This window comes from Passer montanus, unplaced genomic scaffold, assembly GCF_014805655.1.
Source record: "Passer montanus isolate IOZ18808 unplaced genomic scaffold, ASM1480565v1 scaffold17, whole genome shotgun sequence".
In the NCBI taxonomy this organism is placed as follows: domain Eukaryota; kingdom Metazoa; phylum Chordata; class Aves; order Passeriformes; family Passeridae; genus Passer; species Passer montanus.
The window spans coordinates 5526425-5552433 of NW_024364270.1; the positions used below are offsets into that span (position 1 = coordinate 5526425).

The 26009-nt window shown below is 38.1% G+C and overlaps 1 protein-coding gene across 8 annotated transcripts in view; it reads left to right on the top strand.

Annotated features, from left to right (window-relative positions):
• NAV3 (neuron navigator 3) overlaps nt 1-17295 on the top strand; it is a 509399-nt gene extending 492104 nt beyond the window's left edge. For all 8 annotated transcript variants that reach the window (XM_039704096.1, XM_039704092.1, XM_039704094.1 and 5 more), the window contains 10 exons: nt 2895-2992; nt 3624-3719; nt 3975-4143; nt 4888-5123; nt 7095-7249; nt 8138-8209; nt 8641-8837; nt 9458-9576; nt 12226-12429; nt 14613-17295. In XM_039704096.1, the coding sequence (XP_039560030.1) occupies nt 2895-2992; nt 3624-3719; nt 3975-4143; nt 4888-5123; nt 7095-7249; nt 8138-8209; nt 8641-8837; nt 9458-9576; nt 12226-12429; nt 14613-14732 (1466 nt within the window). In that variant the 3' untranslated portion in view covers nt 14733-17295. The remainder of the gene's footprint in view (nt 1-2894; nt 2993-3623; nt 3720-3974; nt 4144-4887; nt 5124-7094; nt 7250-8137; nt 8210-8640; nt 8838-9457; nt 9577-12225; nt 12430-14612) is intronic.
• The last annotated feature ends 8714 nt before the right edge of the window (nt 17296-26009 follow it).

Consider the following 26009-nt stretch of genomic DNA (forward strand, 5'->3'; position numbering starts at 1 on the left):
GAATACAGCTGGGAATATGCCAAGTGACTGTAATTTGGATTGGCAGTGAGTCATATTATCTTGCCAGTCATTGATTACACGGATATTTGAACATTTTTTCTGGTTAATATCAGATTTTTTATGAAAATTGGTATATTTTTTTATTTATATTACAACTCTTTGAAGGGTTTAACTTTTAGCATGGAGGACCCTGAACTAGGCCTCAACATCCAATGAGTTACCTCCTAAACTAGGACCCTGAACTAGGCCTCAACATCCAATGAGCTATTGCAAAAGCAGGGAGAAAAATTAACTGCTCACAGATCCACACATATTAAAAATAAACAAACAAAACCAAAAAAAGTAACATTTTTTTGCAATACGGTGGTTATATAATGTCTCATGAGCAGCAGCCATTAGCACTTTGTTGCTTGGCATTAACTCTGTCTAGATACAGTAATAAACATGTGGGCAGAAAGGTCTGAAGAAAAGGAGGGGGAACTAGATGAGAATACAATGGGTGAAGAGGAGTGGGGAAAAGAAAAGGGAAACTAAAAGATAAGATAAAAGAATGAATATAAAGAAAATTAGGAGAAAATGTTCAGCAAAAGAATAGAAATAATAAAAGCTGGAAGAAAAAAAAGAGGAAAACAAGGGAAAGAAAGAAGGAGAACAGGATGACTGGGAGAAGTGGTTGGATTTGATGATCTTAAGGGTGTTTCCAGACTAAATGATTCCATTATTTTGTAAACTTTATATAATTTTCTGTGTTATTGTTCTAATTGTTTTTCTCACATGAAAAGTAATTACTTTTCATTATAAGGAATTAAAGATATGAGAGTGCCTAATGAGGAGTGGAGAATTTAATTTGATTATGAATCTAGAATTTTTGATCATTGTGATGATCATTTTGTTGCCTTGCCAGAGAACTTGGAAGGGTGAACACTTCCCACCAAGTCTTATGGGATTTCTGAGACAGCTGCAGTACTACTGAACAAAAGTCCCTGAGATATGGGGAGATTAATCATGATGAGCATTAAGCTGAGAGAATTGAGTGGTTTGGTTCTTCATATTATAAAAATACCACAGCACTTTCCGGGAGCAATGTCTTCAATCAACCATGGTCATCTGGAAATGACCAAGCTATCCACTGTCACTTCCTAAGGGTATGATGATACCCTGCAGATCAGTGTGACAACCTGGGAAGGGGTGTGGTGGTCACAGACACCCCTGCTTCAGTCAGTCACTGGAGTGAAAGGAGCAAACAAGGGCCAGTACAAGACTGGCCCAGAGGGCCAGACTCTGACAAGAATTGAACTGAAGTAATCATAGCATGCCTAAAAAGCACACCTGGCAGGGGGTACTTAAAACAATTAGTACCACCGTGAAATCAGAGGCCCTTGGGCATCTTCTCAGCCCCTTGTATCAGTGACAGAGAGCTCTTAGAAAGTGGAATTTGTTCTTTTGCTACAGAGTGGTTCCTCATTCCTAAAGACTTAAAGAAGAATGAGTTTAAAGGGCTGCATAAGGGTCATTTAGAGATTGAAAAATTTTGCAGGGGGGATCATATCATAATTTGCCCTCAGACAAGCTATGATGATGATGACGTTATCAAACCTCTTGGGTTTGCTCAAAGTTTTGTCAAATATGCCAAAATACAAGTGAAGTGAAACATTCAGTGGTGACACAGAAAATCGGTCTGCCTGGAAGAAAAAACAAGCATAGATTTATTAAAACCCACAAATAAAAAAGCTTCTTTGTTCAATTTAAAAAAAGCCAAAAACCAAAAGCAAGACCAAAAAAACCCCAGAACAACAGCAGAATCTGCATTCTAGATCTGGATGTAAGTTATCAAACTTTTAACAAGAAAACTTATTTTTAATACATGAATTGAAATTATATTCATAAGCCTTCTTTGGTTTTCCTTTGAACAAGTGACTGAACCTTACTGGGACCTCATTTAATTTGGATGAAATCTGACCTTGTGCAGACTATGTCATGAAGTCGATGTTTTTTCACACTAATAATGAAAAGGGCTTAGGTTAGTGGATTACTGTGCTGGCCTTTGAAGATAATGCAAATCCATAATCTCATCTAATTTTATAGTTAGCTTAAATGTCTACCAGTAAAATCTCAGAGAGAACTTCTAAAACAAAGCAGCAGTTTTATCACTTGCAATAAAGCTGTAGGCCCAGCCTCTAACAGAAATACGTCTGCTTTCTCATTTTAGCAGTTAATGAGATGGTAGAAACAGAGGTGTAGAGCAGATAAAAATCACTCTTCACCTCCAAGAAAAATGAAGCCTTTCCTTAGAGGAATGCCTGAAAACGGAGTCTCATATTCTGGAGGAGACCAAAGTGGTATTCTACTGGGGGTGAAAAGGACTCTATCCATGTCATATGTACAGAAGGCAAAGGAGTAATCTGGAAAGTGAAATTAAATGCTATTTAACTTAACAGGAAAAAAATATCAATGCAAGGATTTCTTGTTTTCTCTTCTTACAACATTCTAAAGGGCACAAATGAGTGCCCAAAGACATAAATGTAATTTAGTTTTTAAACAACATTACTTTCTGTACATATTGTAATTTTGAAAAAGTTCCAAGAAGGAAAGCAAAGGCAAGATTCACTATAATGCAAGACTTTATTTATGTGTGGATTCTCTATCCATTTCTACATGATTAAAACTCCTAAAATTCCTGCAAAAATTGACAATTTATAACTTTTTTTCACCTCCAACAGAAATGGTGAATTAGGAATAAGTACAGATTACAACAATTGCAAGTTGTTATCATGGCAGCCTTTCTTTTTAAACAAATTTTTAACTTTTAAATCCTTTGAACAAATATTGAACTGATGATGTGAACATAATTGATGTGATTCTTCAGACTGATCATTTACCTTCTTTTAATGTAGATATTTTGTTGGATGATGTCACTGATGGAGCACTCCACAAAGAAGGTCATAGTGTCAAAATTTTAGTCACCATAAACAAAGGCTATAGTCGAGCCAAGGTAAGTGCATTACCCAGAGCAGAGTTATAGCAAGCAAATGCTGGAATATAGTACGTCAAATTTTTTTCAATATTTTAAACCAGGAACTGAAGGGGAATATCCCACAGATTGCAGCTCTGTTCTGTCATCCATGCTCAATAGTTAGGCACACTCCATAGACTAATGCCATATGGCCTCTTTCTGCCTTTGTGGTGGCTTAGATACTACTAATTCTTAGCTTAATTAGTAGTAAGATGTTCTGGGACTTGCTGTCTCTGTTTTTAGGTCATTATAAATTAGATCTATGTATTGGTCTCCTTAGGGTGCAACTGTGAATTTGCTGCTGAAAAATAGTATTGTCATGTTTTCATGTTCTGTGTTATAAAAAATTACAAATACAGTGCAACCTTTATTTTTAGTCAACTCTTTAAAAACACAGATGCAATCAAAGAGCAGAACAAGATTCTGTATTCCCTTCTTTATAAAGATGTATCCAAGTAATACAATCTATACCTACTTCTGGCACAGAGATTATTACCAAAGTTGTAAACTCTCATTGTAAATAATATTCTTCATTAGGAGAACTATGAATCTTCATGGAAGACTAATTAGCACCATTTTTAATCCAGTTTCTAAAAATCTCTCTTTGCAGGATCAAAAGCCACATGCATACCTGATAGGATCAATTGGAGTCAGTGGAAAAACAAAATGGGATGTTTTAGATGGTGTAATCAGACGTCTCTTTAAGGTAAGACACTGAAAATTGCCTTAAGTATTATTACAATTTTCTTTTTCACTTTAAAAAAATTTCTGTATTCTTTGAGTTGTCTTGCCAAGTTTTTGTTTTGGTTTGAGGTTTTTTTTTATATATAGCTAACACCAACCACTATTAAGCTTTATTCTCAATGTCACAGTTCTTTTTTTTTTTATGACTGTAGGCAGTTTTCCAAATAGCTTTCATTCAATAAATATTTTTATTACTTATGTTTTCATATAATTTCAGGAGTATATTTTTCGAGTGGATCCAACTACTAGCCTGGGTTTAAGCTCTGACTGCATTGCTAGCTATTGCATAGGGGATGTAACTAGAGCCCATAGCCTAGAAGTGCCTGAACTGCTGCCTTGTGGATATCTGGTTGGAGATAATAACGTCATCACTGTGAACCTGAAAGGTAAAACCCAAGGAATGCTTCTGCTGATACTGTAGAGTTCTACATTGCAGTTACCTATCCTTTTATGTTTATTTTTCATACACCTCACCTTTCTGTATTGTTTCTAGTTTGAGGGCACATTTATCACATAAACTGTCTGTAAAACATTGCATAATATCTATTGCAGCCTTTTGAGGGGAATCTAAGAATATCTGTCCTCCCCTGCCTGACTGCCAAATCACAACAAAGTACAGATTTCTAAACAGTGGCAAAAATCCAACCCCAAAACAGAGATTATGATGAGAAATACTTATGCTTTATTCAGTTCAACAGGAAAAATTCTATACATTTCCAAAGCTCTAGGGATTTGCTCTTGGAGGGGAGAGAGGGCCTTCAGGAGGACTTTACATACACTGATATGACAACTGGTAACCCTTGTGGCTGTCACTTTGACCTTTTTTGTCATCATTGCCAGTAATGTCTGAAACATATATCTTTGCCTCACTGAACCTTCTCTTCAGATTTACTTTGTTTGCATCTCTCCCATTCATCTCAACTCAACACTGCTGCTTAATTTTTTGTGGAAGGATACCAGTATTTCTACAGTAAAGAAGTTCTTAGCAAGGATTTTATTTAGAATGTTTGATTTAAGAGGTATCTTACCTTGTTTTGGGCATAGCACTGGTGCCATCAGGTGCTGGGCCAAATAACTACCTTAACAAGAATAAGACAAGCCATTTTTCTTTTCTTTTCTTTTATCCCCAGGAGTAGAAGAAAACAGTTTGGACAGTTTTGTGTTTGACACATTAATTCCTAAGCCAATTACCCAACGGTACTTTAATTTACTGATGGAGCATCGCAGAATTATTCTGTCGGGACCCAGTGGCACAGGAAAGACCTATTTAGCTAACAGGCTGGCTGAATATATTATAACTAAATCTGGCAGAAAAAAAAGTGAGGATGCAATTGCAACTTTTAACATAGATCACAAGTCAAGCAAGGTAAGTTACAGTTGAAAACATAATCTCTTGCCCAGTTTGTAGAACAGATTCCATTAATGGAATCTCTTTTGCTGTTCAGTTAGCATTTCTTCCTACAAGAATTCAGTCTCCAATCCAAGTGATGTACAGGGACCAGATCTTTCTGTTCTAAACGAACCATTGAAGCACTGCCAAGGAAGTCTCAATTTTTTCCCTCTTGGGGAAACTGACTTTAAGTATAGATGCAGATGCAGAGTCCAACTCCTATCTAAATTAAATTTTTGAAGTGTCTGTAATCCCTTTGTCAGAAGGTTTGCTATGTAGTAATACTAGTGTAATATTAGTGTAAATTGCTTTTTTATGATGATAACATCAGCCTTTGTTAGCAAAGATTTCAAAGGAGTGATTTGAATATACTGTCTTGGGCTCAGTTTGTTAATCAGCACTGGGGAGATACAACTGTCTTGATTTCTGCTGTGTATCGGTCAGGAAGCTGACCATACTGAAATTGCCTCACACATCATGTCACATTCCCAGTGATTTACATAGCTCAGATTATCAGGTTTCTAGCAGGACTACTGTGCTAGCCACTGATAATACTATTCACCTGTCTGTCCTGAATTGAGTGTACTCCTAACTTGGTTCCTGGGGGGAAAGAAATGAAAGGGTTTGCCCAGAGCTTTCTGATTTGCACAGAACATAATGAATGCTAATGTAAGAAGGGAGAACATACAGATCCCAAAGGGGCAAAAGAACCATTCTGGCAAAAATAGCTGCTTTTCACTGTCTTTATACAGAGGATTTGTGATGCCATTTACTTTGGCAGAGAATGTGTTTGTGTTCTTTTGTTATACTGTACACATCTGTGAAGAAAATTGTCCCCCAAAACAGCAAGCTTTTGGATTTCTAGTAAATTGCTTGGGTCTGTGTGTTTTGGTGTTTCGCTGCTGGTTTTGGGATTGGATTGGTTGGGATTTTTCCCCCTTTTTCTTCTATCAAAATTCATGTAGAATTTTTTCAGTTTGTGATAAAAAACAACAAAAAAAGAAAAAGCAACGTTGTCAAATACCAGAGGTGTTTGAATAACATAGATGGTACCTATTCCATGGAAGAAACCGATAATGTTCTCTGAGACACCTAATCACAAAAAGGCAAAGAAAAATCTTTCTTGAAATAAAAAAGGTGCACGTTCCCATTAAAGAAGTAAAGATTCAGCTATCGCTGATCCAGAAAATAAAATGACAATAGGAACTTTGTCCATAATACTGAGCATTTCCAACCCTGACAAAATTAGATACCTCTAGGGATACAGCTGTAGAACTTGACTAGCCCAAATTCTCAAGACCAACTGTTGACAAAATTATGAAATGTTTGGATTGTAGAAAGCTGTCTTTTACTGCTGCACTAAACAGAAGCCATACACCTGACAGGAAAGAAGAATTTACACACCAAATTTTATTATGAGATGTGATAAAGCATCTCCAAGAAGGCAGGTAGATTTTCAGTGAGAATGCTGAAAGGAGATATCTAGAGGAGTAGTTCAATACACCAAAATTGATGTGGTGGGGTTTTGGTATATAAATGTGGGACTCATCAAAAATTAATATGAGCATCTCAGCCCATTGGAAATGGCATATTCTATTGCAATGTATTTTCCTCTGGATATAAGATATTTTACCAGCAAATTTCTAAGGAATGTATCCCCCAAATCAGAATGTTTCAGTCATTTGCCTTGTGTTTAGCATCTTTGTTTTTTCCTAGCATAATGTTTTTTCCTTTAGTGTTGCCCTGTGTAAGCAGCATGTTTTTCCTGCATGTGCAGTTCCAGCTGAGTGATCCACAGGAGGAAAACTCTTTAGCAGTCGTTTTATCTTTCTGAATTTTTTTCCCAGTGAAATTACATCTATGATCTAATTAGATTAATATTTTCTGGGCTTGGGGCTTTTTTTTTGTGATTTTGTTTTTGGTTTTTTTTTATTAATTCTACTGAAGGATCTGCGACAGTATCTAGCAAACTTAGCTGAGCAGTGCAGTGCTGACAACAATGGTGCTGACCTCCCTGTCGTCATAATTCTTGATAACCTCCACCACATCAGTTCACTAAGTGACATCTTCAATGGTTTCCTCAACTGTAAATACAATAAATGGTAAGTAGTACCTTTTCTGTCTCCTTGCACACAGATTTTACAATTAAAACAGTAAAAGCTGCATGTTATTTTGCAAAATAAAATGTCCCAGTGAAAACTTAAGCTCCCATAGGCCATCTGCAAGGCTGTTATGTGCTTCAATAATTTTAACCCCTTTCAGCCAGGAAGGTAGTTGTCTTCTTTGCCTCATTTACATGACTTCCATGCTTCTCAGTGAGATGTAAATGTACCACAAAATTTAAGAATATACTTAAACACTTGACTGAATTATAGTGTTATGCTTTGCACCCTGTCAGATCACATAAACTCATTAGTACCAAAAGAACAGTTTACACATTGTAATAGGGGAATTTGGGATAAACCATGCCATACAGCAGCAGCTGTGAATGTAGCAGATTTTCCTTTCCCACAGTTTTCCTGCAGCAGTGCAGAACTATAAAGGTGGCTGACTGTCCTTTATTCTCAAGCAAGAATAAAAATAATGTTTTCTAGAACTTTTACTGGCCTATAATGTTGGTTATTTCTGCTGTAAAAGTGATCTCGCAGGGACTTCCCTTCATAAAATCATTGCATGCAATGTCTTACTCATGAGATTCACTGGCTTTTGAAATTAAAAAACTAAGCCTACTGCCAAATTATGAATTACATTAAGACAGGGTTGCTTTATTTTTTCATTACAGATGGGCACTAGTAAACTAAATATGTGCAAGAGGCAAATCATACAGAATAAACATTTTAACAAGGGTACTTCAGAAATATTTTAAATCTATGACTATAGTACACCCAGACTCTTTTGAAATTTGCCTAGTGCAGGTAATAAGAAGGAATATACTGTGAATATTTGAATGAATTTTCCCTCAAAAAATCCTACTGCTTTTATATTTCCAGTCCCTATATTATTGGAACCATGAACCAAGGAGTTTCTTCTTCACCAAATCTGGAAATGCACCACAATTTCAGGTACATTCACTTTGTATTTACTGTGGCCATGTTTGCACAGCTCCCTGCTTCTGAGCCCAGTTCTTCGACAAATATTGGTCTTGCGTCTCATCACAGAAAAGCATTTTAGTTTCAGTGTCTCTCCTCTGTTGATGGGTCTCTGAATCATGTTGGGGAATGGTAAAAGAAATAAGATACTGTCCAGCACCTCTAGCAAGTTGCTGAAGATGATTACATTCCTGCATTTCTTTTGTCTTCATCAATGTCTTGAATTCCTGCTGGAACCTGAAGTGGCTGTATTGAAACAGTGAGCAGTAATGAGGTTTATTGTAGCAGTGCTATACTTGCTGACTAATGAGACTCTGTGACATTACTTTCGTCTATATGTTGAAGAGGAAATAATGTAATAATTTGCTATTCATTGTTGCTTGACATTTCTGTCTTCTACCCAGGTGGGTGCTGTGTGCTAATCACACAGAGCCTGTTAAAGGTTTCTTAGGAAGATATCTGAGAAGGAAACTGATTGAAACTGAAATAGAAAAGAGCATACGCAATAATGAGCTTATGAAAATTATTGACTGGATCCCCAAAACATGGCATCATCTCAACAGCTTCCTAGAAACACACAGCTCTTCAGATGTAACCATTGGTGAGTCCACTGGTGGAATGGTTTGAAATAAGGATGAAGGCTGAGCATTTTAGGGATTTGTGAAGAATACATTATTATTTAAGTTTCCATGTCTCAATGGGAAGTACAACATAGGTGTGGGGAATTTGTCTAGTTGTCAGCAAGATTTAAAAGAAAATTGAAAGTTTAATAAGAGAGTATATATATATTTCCTGATAGTTCTTTGTTGCTAAATACTTTCAAGTAAAATGTCACTATTTTTAAAACTAATTTTTTTTTAAATACCCCTATAGTAACTTTCCTAAGCTTAATTATTTTCTCTTGCTTTCACATAGCAGTATAATTACAGCAATAAAAACCCTTGGACCTGAGGTCTTTTAATGGAATAACTATGTTAGCAAAGATGTCAGCTTTTACATAGCTTTGCCATAAAACTTGTAAATGTTCATCGGGCCCTAAAATTGGACTAAGTGACACCAGTTCATTTTTAATAACAGGAGACTGTTAGCTCCTTTAATGTAGCCCTGTTTTAGTATTCTCTGAACTTGAGCTTGTTCCGGTACTGCTCTTTTAATTTTGAGCAGATTATTTTAGATGTGTTTCCTAGTTATACCTTTTTAATACACAACTTGACTTCTCAGGTCCCCGCCTCTTCCTCCCTTGCCCTATGGATGTTGATGGCTCCAGAGTGTGGTTCACAGACCTTTGGAACTATTCCCTGGTTCCATATCTTCTGGAAGCTGTGAGAGAAGGACTCCAGGTATGTAATTTGTTTCCTAGCAGTTTTTTTTGTTGCTGAAAGGCTTTCTCCAAGCTGTTTTTAAATAGTGCATCCTGGTTACATTTGCAAGAGGAAAATCTTTGGTTGAGTTATAGAAGGCAGACTCAAATTCCTTTTGGCCTGCTCTTACTCTGGTGTATAATTTGGCTTTGTCTGTCCAGCACTAGCATATCTTGTATTTTATGAAGAGGTTTTCTTCTCTCTATGACTGGAGGAAGGTGGGTTTTTTCCATTGCTTAAAGAGTTCCCAGCATGGTTAAATACAGCTCAGATTATCTCTCTGAGTCAAGGCAGTCTCAGCCTACCCCTGAATGGAACAGTTAATGAGCTTTACATTGGTGCCAGAAAATAGCTCCTACCACCTACATACACATGTAGGCACATAGATCTGTGGGGAAAAGTTTGTGAACAAAGTTGTTTTCATGGAATTATAGAAAGACTTGGATTGGAAGAGACCAAAAAAAAAGCTAATTTCTGGCCTTGAACGCTTCCAGGGATGGGCCTCCACAACTTTTCTGGGCAGCTTTTTCCAGTGCCTCACCACCGTTACTGTAAAGCATTTTGTTCTAACATGTAATCTAAATCTCTCCTGTCTTAGTTTAAAGCCATTCTCCCTTGTCTTAACACTATCTGCCCACATTAAAATGTTGTTCCCCCTCATTTTTATAAGCCCCCTGGAAGGTTGCAATTAGGAGGAAAACTCTCCAGAATTATACCAGAGGAGGTTAGGATTTTGGGTAATTCCACGCCTTTGGAGGAAACCTAAATATTTACATTAATCCATTCTCTCTTTTTTGTATTCCCCCCGCCCCATATTTAATTGGCTTTCTCCCTTTTCCTTTTTTTTTCTTTTTTTTTTTTTTTTTTTTTTTTTTTTTGGTTTATGCACAGCAATTTATTTCCTCTAAAAATATGCCATGTGGAAAGGCATTTTTTTCCCACACATGACACCAAAATATATTACTGTATAGTTCAGGGGAGATTGTTATGGACTAGGCAAAGAACTGTATAAGCAGCTGCAGTTTCTTTATCACCTGTATTGACACAGTGACATACTGATGCAACAGAGGTTTAGAATCTTGCCTGTTGGATATCTCATGCTTTCCTAAAACTGCTTATGTCTCTGGGAATTACAGTGTTTATGCCTTGTGCAGAATACTGCCAAAGATTTGATAGAACAGCCACAGTGAGATTAACAGCACTTGTTTAGACCAGCTATAAAAATTCAGTGATGTTCTTCATGGTCATATTTTCCCAAGCATACAGGGTAACTGCTTAAAGGAAAACTTCAGTTTTGCAGCAGAAGATGGCAGCATATAGAAGAAAATATGTTTGTTTCATGAGCTGTACCAATTTTTAGCTGCTTTGGATGGCTTCCATAGAATAAAGTTATTAATAATCAACAGAAACTTTTATATCATGAAATTAAGTGTTCCTGAACCAAAGATGGGTAAAAACTGCCTTTCTGGTCAGGTACTTTGCAAACTCATTTGTCAGACATAGGATTTACAAGCCTTGCTCAAGATTCCCGAAAAGATTTAGTCACTGTTAATCTCAGATGAAGGAAAGTGCTACAGCCTGGAGTTAGCCTGCTACCTCTGAGAAACATTTCTCTTGGCTTATTTAGGCAAATCCCTTTTGTAGCAGCTTAGCCTCAGTGCAGGGCAGAAAAAGTCTGAGTATCTCTATGCCTAATACAGAGAACTTGGCTGCCTAACCTGAAGCTCTGCATTCAGCAAGTGGCTGGCAGCAGGTGTTGCAGTGATAAGCAGAACCCATCCTTCTGCCTTTATCACTAAAGTCCTCCCCTGTTATACTCCCTGGAGGAGTGCAGCCCACCTATATCCTCCATGAGTGCGTGCCCTGCCAATAGCATGTTGTTCCTTGGATTGTGTGAAACTGTTTGAGGCAAGAGAAATTCCAAAAAGCCGTGGTGGATGGCTCCCCATCCCAATATATCATTGTCACAGCTAAAGGAAATCTTTAAAGCAGCTACCAAGAGGCTCTTATTTAACATCCTGCTTGTGAACAGCAATACAGAGACGGGTAAATTTTAGTGAGGATGCTACTCTTAAAATTACAATATTCTCATTCTTCCTCTGTCTTCCCCTCAGATTCCTAAGCATTTTATGCTTCCCAGTGAGGAAAAATATATCCCTTGTGAAGTTCTTCTCTTAATCTTATGAAAGTTATCACATCTGGGATGTGGACAGATGTCTGCGTCAGCATCTCATTTTTCTAGAAGTGAACAATCTGTACTTCTAATTCACTTCAAACAAAATCCAATTAACTTGAATGCTTTTGATAGGTCTGTGTTAATTTCCCTGATATGCCTTAAGCAAAATACCTGGAGGTCTCATTTCACATTTTATCAAGCGCTTGTTGTTGTCTACAAGTGTCACTAGTTATGGAGCATTTTCCAACTTGCAGCCACTCTGTGTATTGAAGGATCATTAGTGGAGATGATACAATCTCCTTAAGGTCTTATTTTACCTGAGTACTGAGAACATCTGAAAACAAATCTCTTTCTAAAATGGTTTTGATGTTTGTGATGACATTTTTTTCTGCTGATACAAGTGGTACTGAAAAGTCTGTAAAATACTTACCTGTGTTTTATCCATAATGTAGATGTATGGTAAGAGGGCACCCTGGGAGGATCCCTCCAAGTGGGTAGCTGATACCTATCCATGGAGCTCTGCAACTCTTCAGCATGAGTGGCCATCACTACTGCAGTTAAGGCCCGAAGATGTTGGTTATGAAGGTTATGCATCAGCAAAAGAAGGAACAACGTCCAAGCACGTTCCGCAGACTGATACAGAGGGGGATCCGTTGGTAAGATTTAAACTTTTGGGAAAGGCTTTTCAGTATGCACTTCACTCTCACATATTAAACTGTACACTGTGCAGTAAAAAGGTACTGTGCACCTGTTCCATAATAGACTTTTAAAATTAATTCTCCTATAATTTATGAAAATTTTGAAAATTAAAGGAAGCAGGAGGTCATGTATCACCAACACATTAATAAATACATTGTTTGTATTTCCCATCTGCCCAGATGTAGCTGGTATCTGATACCATGTATCAGGTCTTCATCATTGTGTTGTTTGGGAACCACTCTTCGGCAGCTTATTAATCAGTTTTATCATGAAAACATCTTTCTTCATCAGGCACTTTTTCATCTATGTTATACAAATGAAGGACTGCAATTTTCACATTATCTAACTTATCTATCATAGAGAATTTGGTAAAAATAGAAATTAGCCATCTTCCCATTTCTCATAATATTTTAAGATAACTGATGACTGTGTAATAGTCCTAATGTAGAAGGAATGCAAGTGTGGTAGCATTAAATGATAAGAAGTTGATTTCCCTCAATGCCACCTATTGTTTTATTTAAATATGATCCCAGACACTCAGGTTTACCATTGCCTCCTCTGATAATGGGCTATTAATATGCATATGTTGAACTGCTGTTCTTGTGTAGTGCTTTCACTGTGGACTGCCTTTATCATAATTCAAAATACCATTTTAGAGAACTGTATTTCTAGAATAGGCAGCCCTTAGAAAGGGGAATTTCTCAGAGAAAAATGCACTTAACTCTTAACTGTGTCAAGAAAATGGTCCCTCAGCCTCAGTGTTTCATGTTCAAAAACAGCGTCCTGAGGAAGTGCAGAAAATCATCTTATTTGAACTTCTTTTCAGTTCCATAAGCTTCCAGGTGATATTTTGGCCCTATGATTTGAGCTTCCAGTGAGTGTGTTGGACAGGCTTCCAGCACAGCATAATCTCCATTATGATGAAAACTCAGGATGTGAGCAGCCCAAGTTCAGCTTCCATTCATCCCTGCTCCCTGCACACTGTGGTCAGCATTTGTACCTGAGTAAATATCAGAAGCTTTAAAGTTGTGACTGGAGGGTTTGCCCCCACCTCCAGTGGAGCTCATGGGTGGACAGACCCTGCACTTGTCAAAACTGGACACGTCTCATGCAGGGTGTATTGAACACCCACTGCAGGTGTCCTGTGTTCACGGGCATAGATACGTATTAAATTCTATTTTATCTAACTTCTATTTTCAGCAAAACTACACAAAAGTGTTGAACACTGTTCAGTGCCTAGAGAAACTTCACCATGCAAGTTGAAAGCATAGATATGTAAGGAACAAACTGGAAACAGGGGCTTAAAACACAAACTGCTGGGAATACATCTTTGACTTTGGTTTTTCTTTGCCTGCTTTTTGTAACTACAGTGTATTTGTTCCTTGAAAAACACTGAAGCACTGTCTACATTGCTTGCAGTCCTTAGCATGCTGGCAGAAGTGGATGCTTTATAAATAAAATCCTGACCATTATACAGTCAGGCATCAAGCATCCAAGTAATTTTCTGGATCTTAATGCTGCTATTTGATTATTTTCAGATGGTTTTCAGGTACCAGTAATCCCTAAATTATGGTGAGATCTCCTCTCCGGGGTAGGGGAATCTCTTGCTGTTTCACTCCCGAGGGCAGCACCTCAACAGCAGATGGGACTCATTTATGAAGCAGCTGGCATCAGTCCTCCCCTCTCTCATTCCCTCCCCATCTTTCTCTAGTAGAAGGGGTATGTTACTGTGATTATGTTTTCAGTTGCTTTTCCAGTACAATGCATCTATACCATCCAAAAATTATCTGGAAGCTTGACTGTCTCCAAATATGGGCCCAGATGTCCAGCTGAGATATGGCTTTCTTCCTCTGCCGGTGTTGCAGCTGCAGCTGGCCTCACCCCTGAATTAAAGAGAGTTATCAGGCAGCTCCACTGTATCCCTCTTTGGACCTTTAAACTTCTATTTAAAAACCAGAAGACAATGAAAAGAGTGCCAGTAGGAGCTGCTAACACCCTGCCCTTTCTGAAATCCTTTTGTACGGTCCCTCCTCTAGGTACCAGCATACCTCATACACCAGGCGAGCTTAATTAAATTTTAACACAGTCACTGCAGTTTTAAATGAGACAAGATTATGTAAACATTGCTTTCTTCTTTCAGATGAATATGCTAATGAGGCTTCAAGAGGCAGCCAACTATTCGAGCGCACAGAGCTGTGACAGTGATAGCACCAGCCACCATGACGACATTTTGGATTCATCCCTTGAATCAACTCTCTGAAAGGGACAAATCTTGCTGTAGGATGATGGTAAAATCTGTTTCCACTAGACCACTGCCAGTATTAAAGCAGCACACCGAGGTCTCTCAGTAAGAATGGTGTGTTGTAGGGAGGCAGGAGACCTAACTCTGCTAAGTCAGGAAGAAAAATTGAAGTGGAAAGCTTGAATTAGTTTAATTTCAAGGCATTTCAATACCTATGGAGCCGAGTGAGACTCCATTTGTCAACTGGAAAGTGCCCTAGACCAAGGGCATCTGAGCAGATTGCACACGTGTTAGCCAAACTGGAATATTTTTTTTTTCCCTTATCCTCTTTCTCTCTCTCTGTGTTTCTCTGTATGAGTTTACAGCGAAACTTCTTTGGATTTTTCTTTTTCCTTTAGTTTATCCAGAGGTGCTGCATGAACAATGCAGTCTTCTAATTATCTTCTAACCTCTGTTGTGCCACATGGTGCTGGTCACAGGACGGCAGTGGTGTTTGTGTTATACACTACTGCCCATTCCAAAATGAGTAAAAGATGATAGTAACTCAGAAAGCACAAACAGTATTGTGCAATCACCAGAAAACATGACTGTGATATGCTGGATAAGTGCCAATTTAATTCTAACTGCCATGGTCACGGTGATGCGCTCCATAAAGTTTTTAGTACACAAGTCACAGATTTTATAAAGTTATTTTTACCACAAGGGTCTTTTTTAACCGCCTGCCCACTCCTTAACAACAGTTTTCTACCAATTACTAACCAACACTGATTAAAGGCTTTTTAGGGCTTCATTTGTTTGAGCCTTTTCAGTGAAAGAAGGAACATTTCTTATGGTGCTGTCTCACTGCCTTAAAACAGATTTCTAGAACAGTTTTACAGTTGGTTTAATTCCTAAACCATTGGTAATTTACACTGTTTTTTTCTTCATTTACTAACGAGAAGACATCAGTTAACATAGTAGCCTCATATCTGTATATCATGATTTTTTAAAGTAATGGATACGAGAAAGAACAGTTGCTATATAATATTTTTATCTTGTGAATAGATTTCTCTGCCTACCCTCAGAAGTATACAAGGAACCCAAACCCACTTTCACTGCCACTTAAATGCTGACAAAATCGGCTCAAATCCATTTGGTCCCATGGAATGGAATTTTTGGGAGGATAGATGTTTTGAATACTTATCCAGCAGAGCTGGATGCACTTGATGCAGCATGAGCACAAATATATGGGTTTGTTTTTTTTTTTCCTTTTTCTAGTTTCAGCATGTTGTTTTGATTGCTATAGTTGTACATGAAGAATTCAGCATAAAAGAACACTGAAGCAGTGATGTCCACTGTGGAAGAGGAAGAGTTTATACTGTAAAAGTGGGTTGGTTTTGCACAGTCTACTGGGTGGGTATTGTAAATATAGAGAAAAAGAAAAAAAAAAAAAGAAAAAAAAACCTTGCACAAATCAAATCAAAAGCAAACAAACAAAAATATTGTATTTTATTCTGTTGGTGTTAAGAGATGTTTCACTTGCTGAGATTTCCTGTATGTTGCAAACAAATACAGAATGCAAAACCTAAAAGCTGTTATTACCTGGTGTGTTTGTCCTGTACTTACAGTTGTTACGACTATGCAGGAGCTATCAATGCCACAGTTAGCACGTTTCAATATCTGTATGAAACCAATACATTTTGGGGGGAGAAGTCTGAAAATGTTTGAAGTTCATATGTCATGGCAGGCTACAACCAGACTGCATCCAGACTGCTCAGAGTAACCGGAAATACTCTTTTACCACAGAGCCATGAGGTTAAAATAGGTGCATGTGAACAAGAAGGTACCTAAGGGCTCTGGCATTGTGTAGTCACGTACTGTACACCTCCGTGGATGTTACCTTCGGGATGTGTATCTGGTGCTATTCACTCCTCGTGGCCACCCCGTGGCCACCTGCTGTAACTTAAAGAAATCAATGCAGTTTCCAAATGGCACTGAGCTGCATCTCTGAATCTAGAGGTTCCTACACGGTGCTATTGCCCTAATAAAACTCTGAATTTATGCACGTAGGATTCAGTCTGACCAACATTGTGCCCCCCAAAACTGGATCCATTTCTGATGCAAAATGTCAGTTCATACACCTTGACTGACTCAAAGAACTAAAGCAAAGCTGCTCTTTCTTTTACCTGTGCTCTGAGCAAACCTGCAAATCTTTTCCTGCCATATTTAGCTCACAAACACACAATATTACATATACAAAACTTCCTGCAATACATCTCAGTGAGTCCACCTAGTTTACAACTCAGAAATTGTTTGTGAAACATTTGTCTGTACACATTTTATATTTTGTACATTTTTGATGTAACATATCTTGTAAATAGACAGAAACAGTGAAATAAATCATCTGAAAATTTTTGTAGTCTTTGTAAAACCCTAATAATAAGTATTTGGTGTCATCGGACTTAACTGGATGATGTATTTTCTATTGGTTTATTGTTCCTCTAGCTTGTAAACCAGCTTGCGTATATTTTTTTTGCAGGTGTGCACACTGTATCTGTCTAAATTATTACTTTGCCATTAAAGTGGAATTATTTATTGAAAACACAGTCTGATGTTTTTGCAGTCAGGACTTCTTAACAGATATTATTTCAAATATATGAATATGAAAACAAAATTACATCCTGAAGGATGTGATTTTTCTGTATTCAGCACAACTAATCTCTGTAGAAACAAAATTAAGTACTGTTCCCAGTTTCAGTGATTCAGAAGGATTTTTGAATGGCTGTTTCCTTGGTGGGAGCATGTTATGCCATTCAGAAACAACTTCACAATTTCCCCATTCTCAGTATTATTTTAAAGTACAGGCCTATTTATTTTAGTGACAAAAAGTCTGTCCAAAACCAGTGAAGTATAATGTCTTATTTTGAAACTCAAAGAACTTAGAACTACTTTCTCTGCAGGTGTATATCAATATTTTTTGAGAGAATTCAAACAAAGAAAGTATAATGGTCTTAGTCACCTAATCATAGGCTTTGAGGTTGGAAGAGATCATTATGATCCTGCAAGTTGCAGCACCTCAGATGTAAGTCTCAGCAGCCAGTCTGTAATTTCTCCTGGAAGTGCAATATCCCAGGAAAGACCTTTAGACATATTGGTACAGACTAGAAGATTCATCACCTCATTAAAATGTGGGTAATTATTCACTGGGTGGTTTGGGTTTTTTAAGGGCTTCATTTGCAATTAAATCGTACATACCACTTTTTCAAGAGAATAATATCCCATACTGTCCTTTGTTATGCTCTTTCTTCTTATACTAAAAAGCCAGTCACAATCAAAAACATCTTTTACAAAAGTCTTCTTTGCTTGTCTTTTTGATAAGACAGGCAGCTTTCTCATTCCTAGCTTTTCACAATAAGCCATGCCTTTCAGGCCTCAACATGTTTATTGCAGGACTTTATGACTATGTGGTTTATCAGATAGTCCATTCTGAATTGTGGGTATGAGAGTTGCACCAGCATTCCTGTCATGGTTTTACATTTGCTATAAACAGAGCTAATATCACCTTCCTACTCCCACTTCATATTTTCCCTGCTTAGGCTTCAGGGCTGACATTCACTCTCTAATTACATCATCCCACTGCAAGCTCATGTTCAGTTAATTATCTACCTAGACCCTGACTTCTTTTCATGTTCTATCATTTTGAAATACTTTGTCCAATCCTGTCTATATAAACTATGCTCTTTCTTCCTTAGATGTATGAGTGCAAATTTATCTGTATTAAAACAGGATAGTAAAATCAGCCCACCCTACTAAATGATTAATTCTCTACAGTTATTATCTGTCTAATTTACAAATTCAGCAGCTTCCATAATTTCCAAAACCTGCATTGTCATTTTACTTTGTCTTTCAGTTTGTACATAAAGGTAATAAGTTATGTTTTGTCAAGAGCAGAGCCCTGTTCAATCCTGGTAGGACCTTCCATGAAGTTTTCCTGATTACAGCTACATTGTTTGCAGCTACTCCTGCCATGGGTATATTTGTATTTCAATTAATATGGATATAAGCATACAAAGTCACGTGTATATAATATTATGGGAAATACAAGATGAATTTCATGGCTTCTCCATCAGTGTAGGTCTCTAAGGATGGATTAGATTCCTTTCTACTGAAAATTACATATGTAGAGATTATCTTTCACAGAAAAAAGATTAGACTAGGGTGATCTCAGTGTGCCTTTCCTATAATTCAGTGCTGCAGTCTTTGCACGTTGTCCAGCTGCCATTACTTAAGGGAAAAGGCATAAAATGTAATTGTTAAACTCATTTTGTGTCTCCTGTCTCAGCATATCTACCTATTAGCCTTCATCTGGAGACCTGCCTGGTGAATGCCCAGGTTCCCATGACAGGAATGGGATAGTGCAGCCTCAGAAAGAAGTGTTTTTAGCAAAGTACTTGAGACATTGCTCTTGCTTACAAGAACTCATTTTTATGCTATCATTAACTAACTACAGTGTTTCTCAGCACGCGCTTTTTCTTGATAACTGAATAATGTCACACAAATTAAATGCTACCACTATGTTTGGCAATGCAAGAGCTCCAGATACACTGTCATGGGAGAAATGTAATTCTGGTAATAATACTAGTAGCAGAAAATAGAATCTGTCATGAAAGATAAATTAGCTAATGCCAAGGCCATGTGACCTTGCCTTTATACAGTAAACTGCATTTACTAATCTTTGTTCAATTGCAACCTTAAACAAATGCTGATAAATAGCAATGAGACAGCACACTGAATAATCATGTCTTTAGTAAAAAATTTCATAAATTAAATAATGTTTCACCTTTGTTAGTGCATTTTCTTGTTTTTCCAGCAGTTTTTGTTAAATTAGATTATACAATTTAGGAAACCTAAATGCATCTTGACAATTAAATGCCAAACCTGGAAGACACGTGGTAACAAAATAAAGCATTAATGTGGTGAGCCATAACCAGCACTAATAATTTTATCATGCCATATATGGATGGCTCTGACACAACAATGAAGCAGACAAAATACGTGTTACCTGTATGATGAAAGCCCACTGACTTAGTGAACAAAAAAGCAGTTTAAATTATTGAACTGTACTTCAGCACTGATAATTCCTCACACCTTAGATACGTTGTGCTGCACTCTGCAAGTGCAGTGAAAAGAGGTACAGTCTGAAAACAGACTCTGCAGTGCAGGTAAGGTGTTCCACTCATGCAGGCCACGTGCTAGAAAGACATATGGCTTCTGTACAGCAGTTCCTGAGCTACCAGACATGGTTTGTTGGCAGAATGAATAATTTAGCTCTATCATTACCACACCCTTCATGTAACTGCCATCATCTTTAGCCTCCTGTGTCCCTGCTTTTCAGGGTCAAGCTGGTGGCACTGTTTTGAGCTAATGGTACTGACTCTTGATTGTGGCTGTGCAAAGTCACACTGGAGGCAGAATTTTCATCTTAACTAACATTACAACATAAATGTATTTTTCATCAAGAGGAAATAAGAAACATAAAAGCCATATAAGAAAACCTTGTTGTCTCATTAGTAATTACTCATTACTACTTAATGTCTTTGCATTACTGCATTTGTAGAGTCAGTGTGTCTCAAATACTTTATAAATAGTTTTCTTGTAAAACAAATTATGCTTCCAAGTATAAAATTATACTGCTTGTTTGAGAGCTGGTTATTACCTTGTATTAATCTACCAGCCTGTTTAACAAACTACATCCACACACAGTAAATTTCATCTCTAGCTTAAGGGTCTCTGGGGTTAAATAACATGTTTAGTCTTGCTATGTATTCTGAGTAAGTCATGTTCTTTAATTTCTGTCCTGAATGTAGGGTTAAGCATGTGAAGTGCTTCCCTAATTTCAACTTCAGTGCCTGCAATTTATTCCTCCATAAACCATCATCTTCAGAGAATAAGATGGTCAGCTAACCGCTTCAAGATTCAGCTGAACATTGTAGCAACTGTGCAGAGTATTACACTCAAGAATTATAATGTAATTGCATGCTTAGGCACTGGTTTGCCATTTTGCCAATTGTAGTGTTGAATAAAACCTTCAGACCATGTTGGTAATCAGAATGGAGGGAGGCCTCCTGTTTTTCTGGAGTGGAGCAGCTGCTGGCAATAAAGCCTAACTGCCTATTTTTAGCTACAAGACAACAGAGAGGTGACTCCACCTAGAGAAAGACAGATAAGCTATAACATATGTTACAAGGCATGCTGGAAGAAGTGGTTTGTATGGAAAAAATATCACTGTCATTCAGCTGTTACCAGTCCTTGATAAGTCAGGTAACTTTTTAAACTAATCATAACATTTTCTTATCAGGTGTCAAAGATATGGGTGGGGTGGGTTCTGAACTAAGCAGTAGTCAAAATGTAAAATGTAAGACTGAAATTCAATGTGAACTTTAGAACAAATATCCAGGCTTTAACGGTTGTTATATTGAAACTTTCTTCCTAATTCTTGGGGACATACTATGATGCACAGAAATTTCACCTATATCCATATAATCCTCCGTATTTGCTCAGTTATACTGAGTCCTGTTCTTGTCCTTCCTCTGAGGGAGCAGGATAAAGAGAAAAAAAAGAGATCTGGTTCATTTGCCTATTTACGTCTATGAATTCTCTCTCAGTTTTATTAGCAGACCTGCTGAACATTAGACTACTGCTGGTCAGGAGGTTTCCAACTAACAAGGCTGTCCTTTGAAGCCAAAATGATGCACCAAAGAATGTCAGAGTAAATAGACTCTGGATGTACCACAAGCACAGAATATTTTTGTCCTTGTTTCCTGCCAGCTCCCCAGGCAGATGCTTCAGAACTGAAATGTAGAGATCTGCAGCTCTGGTGAAATTTTGTTCAGGATCCAGAGCATGAAGCTTCTTGCTCCAAAGATGCCTGTTGCAGAAATTCAGGTTCTTACTCCCCTGGAAGCTCCAACAGCCCAAGTGGATAGGCTATCCTGGCATCCCTCACTATGCATACCCACACAACCCTCACCTCCCATGGAGGAACATATCCTAAAGTTGATGATGGGGTAAAAATTGCTAAGATGTGTGGGAGGAGGAGGGGACAAAGCAAACATTGCTCTGATCTGTTCCAGACAATATGAGCAAAACCACCTCTTCCATCTAGAATGAAAGAATGGAGAATTCCTTTCCAGTGGTATTTTTTAGATAAGCTTTTACTGAAATTATTTCCAACACAGATATAGGCTGTTACTATAAAGGTAATTTCTACATGGATCCAGCTTTTTGTTAATACAGGGTCCTTGACAGTCTGTTTGGACTGCAGTGGCAATGGTAGCTTTGTTGAGGCAGACTTTGCAATTTGCTCTGAGGAATGCCATTTCCAAAGAAAGGAAGGCATTTTGTCAGAGAACTCCAAGCGTTGAGGTTTTAGCCTCTTTTTTCTTCTGCTTGGATCCTTTCATAGATAAAAAAATATTTCCTGTCACTGTTACAGGTTCTTTCCCTCCCTCAGCATTTTTTTTCACTCCCCTATCTGCCCTTATGCCATTTAGCACATCCCTTCTTCTTGTTTTGCCTTTCTCATATGTGTTCCTCTTCTCTCTGCTGTTCCCATTGGCACTCTGTTTGGCTCCCCTTCTCTCCCTGACACATTTCACTTGTCCATCTCCTCAGTCCCCAGAAAGCTGCTGGCTGCTCAGAGTGTGCAAGGACAGCATCATGTCCTTTGCTGGCTCTGAATGCTGAGCATATGCTGTCACAGCTGAGCAGAGTGTGGCAATCACAATCCAGCCAGAAACATCCCCTCCTGGACTCTGCCTGAGTGCTGACTCCTCTGCCAGTGCCATGGCAAGACCCACTGCAGCAGCAGGAGAGGTCAGCAGCCTCTGAGAAGCCCTGTACCTTACCCATGGTAATAAGTTTGCAGTGAAAAAGCTGAGTGCCTTGCAAGGTCGTGGCCCCTCAGTCCTCCTGTCCATTTCTCTATACCCCATCTCTGCTGACTGAGGAATATTAAGTTAAAAAGCAACCTTTTACTGCTTTTAGTACTCTGCCAAAACTAAATAGCTCATATTTTGTAGTCTAGAGGAAGACTGTGGGATGTAAGATGGGAGAGACACAGTTATTCAGGATACAGGAGAGTGGGAGCAGAGGCTCCAAAGTTATTCTTTTGCTCTTAAACTGAGTCTTTTCAAAGGAGTTTTATTCTCTTTCTTTATGGTTGGCTAAAGGAAAAGAAAGATATCAGCACTACCACTTCTGTGATCAGGAAAGGTGATTTTTTTATTGTAAAAAATGGTAGAATTCTTCAATTTCAGAAATTACAAGCAGAAACATCTCATCTTGAAAGTGAAACAAAGTGAAAGTCTCATTGGCAATTTGAAAGAAAATTAGAAATTGTCATGTTGCTATAGTGATATTTGTTAAGTAGTCATTTGTGCTGGGCAAACAGAAAATATTTTTCCATGGTTGTCACAGGAGTTATAATGATCAGGTAATATTTAATACTTTCTTAGTGATTTTGAAGCATCATGCTGAAGTACTTTACAAAGATCAGGTTGAGCATTACTGTTAAGGACTGAAAGGAAAAGAATTCCCATCAACAGCAGTAGGGTGCAGATGACAACATAGCACAGCTTCATGTGAGGACTGTGTGTCAAGGTGCTGCTAATGAAGAAAGCTCTGGAACTGATTGGCACTCCTACTGTCTATCACCCCTTATTTCAGAGGGTACTGTATATAATATGCAGCTTCAGAACATGCTTTGTATTTTAGTGTAAGATACTGCTTTCCATATATGAAAAAGAAGATTCTGGGAAAGCCTTTTAGACCCACATTTCTAGTTTCTAGAATGTATGAAACATTTTGTTGTCTGTGAGAACATATTCAATCACATGTTCACATATGGAGAAGGAGAAGGGGAAAATTAATCATTGGATTTGGGGATTTTATAAATGGGAATTCCGCAAGGCTGTTGATGTTACTTAGTTGGTGAAGGAGACTGAATTGTTTTCATTGGTGGCTCAGGATTACCTGAGAAGACTTCATATTATCCCTTGATAGTTTTTAAATTTATGGTAGTTTGCGACAATTTTCCTCAAAATTCCTGTGCTCAGGGTTAAATGAGAGAAGGTAAGCATTTCTGCTTAGAGTCCCAGCAGCATTTATGTCTCTGAATTCAATATTTTAGGTCTTCCAGTTAGCTGGACTTGGAGGCCTCCATGGCTCGGTAGAGGAGGGATTTCCTGTGTGCCTTTGGGAAGCAGAGAAGATTAATCACATCCCATACTGTGATCTAATGTTACGTCTGCAAATGAGATTTCCAGGCAACTGCTAGACATGTGGGTTTAGATCCCATATTTCTAGTTTGATAACTATAATCTTAGATATAACTCATTTACAGACTAGTCTAGTCCAGCCAAAAGACCCCATTTCATTAAGAAATGCTTAGGCAGACATTCTGGCAGCAGCAGCAGCTTCTGTAACTCCATTAAACATGCTCAACCTAGCTTTTCTCAGGAGATGGCAGCAGTAGCATTCCTGAATTGGCCGTAGCCATTTACTTTGAGTGGCATGAGGTGTAAAGCAATAGTTAGGTGGGAAAAAACCTCTTGCCCTTGAAAAATCCTCCCTGCAGCCATGTGGAGCTTTATGTTTAGAAATACACACCTGTGGGTGTTTTGTGCACTGAGAGTGACGGCTGAAGAGGTACAGATAAAGGAATACAAGTTAGCTGGGCCTTACCTGAATATTTAATATGTAACCCAAAACAAGTCTTTCACTTTTTGAGCCATCCAAACAAGGTGCTTCAAGCAATGCTGTGGCAGGGTAGCGCCATTGTATTGCTCCCAACTTGCCTACAAAGGTCCCCTCTGTTGACAAAGCAGAGGGCTGAAGAAGGGGGGTGCAGTGACTGACAGTGCTTGTGCTTGCTGGTGAGCAGGATTTCACTTTGCCATGGGAAACGAAGATGACGCAGGGAGAAAAAAGAAGATAAGCATGACATGACAGAAGCAGGCAAGAAGCAGAGAAGGCAATTTTATATTTTAATCCATATGGGTTTTTCCTGATGCTGTATTGAGAGTACCCAAGCACTTACATACCATGACAAACTTTCATGTCTTATTTGTACTATAATCCTTCCCCCAGGGGGAGAAGCAGGGGCAGAACATTTTGTTTTCTGAAGACATTTTCATTTGTTTTTCTTTAAATCCACATGCTGCTGTGAGACTGGAGTGGTCAGAGGTGGGTCTCTGGCAGCAGTAGGTGAGGAACTTGCTTTCAGTGCAATGCTCCCAGTGGGCATGCATGGGCAGGATCCAGCCTGCTCTTAAACATCCTTTGCACCAAATGCACAGAGAGGTGGAGAACTCTCCCACTCACATGTAAAGAGTGATATTTATTCATATATCTTGGGCACAACTTCACTAGTATTTTTATGATGTGAATGTGTTTAGTTTTCTTTTAAATGCTGTGAAAAGCTTGTACGCAGCTCAGAGAGAGGTTTGCTCCATATGCAGTATCCTGACTTGCAGAAAAATGTAGCTATTTTACTCCATGTTACCTGGAATTTTCTAGGGCTGTGAACTTCACACTCAGATATATCACAGAGCTCAGTCCAGCTGACAGGTGACAAAAGCAAGAAAAACCATTGCCCTGCCCTTACCCTCCACTGTTTGCCAGTTGTAATCTGTGTTCCTTTTCAGCCTGCCACTTTCATGCCACTTTTCATCAGTGCTTTGATCACATCCAAGCATGAGATTATATTGATGGCAATGATATAGTTAACTGTGACAAAAGATGATTTATATGTATTTTTCACGTATGGTTGCACATGACTTCAGACTTATTATTCTTGCTTAGGAATAGAAAACCTCAAAATTTTGTCTAATTATTAATATAATGGCTGCTAAAAAAAAAAATAAAAAGAAAAAACAAGCAAACAAAAAAAACCCCCACAACAAACAAAGAAAAAAATTACAGACGAGACCATAATGCCGTGAATGTTGAGCTTTTTTCCTACTTAGTACATCTAGGAATCCCATGTAGGGAAACAAGTTTTCCTACACAAAAATGATGACTTGTCTCAGATCCATAGTCAGACCCTCCATCCATTTTGCCATCTTGAATAGGCTGTAGGATGCTCTTAACCTCAGCAGTGCCTGAGTGTCTGATCAGTGCCCAAATACTGAGTGACCCTTGAAGCTGCTTCAATGCATCATCTGTGGTTAGATATTTAACAGGAGTTGTTGTCATTCTTTTTACTAACCCATGCAATAAATGTGGCATATCCCAAGCCTTCTAATACATAAAAAG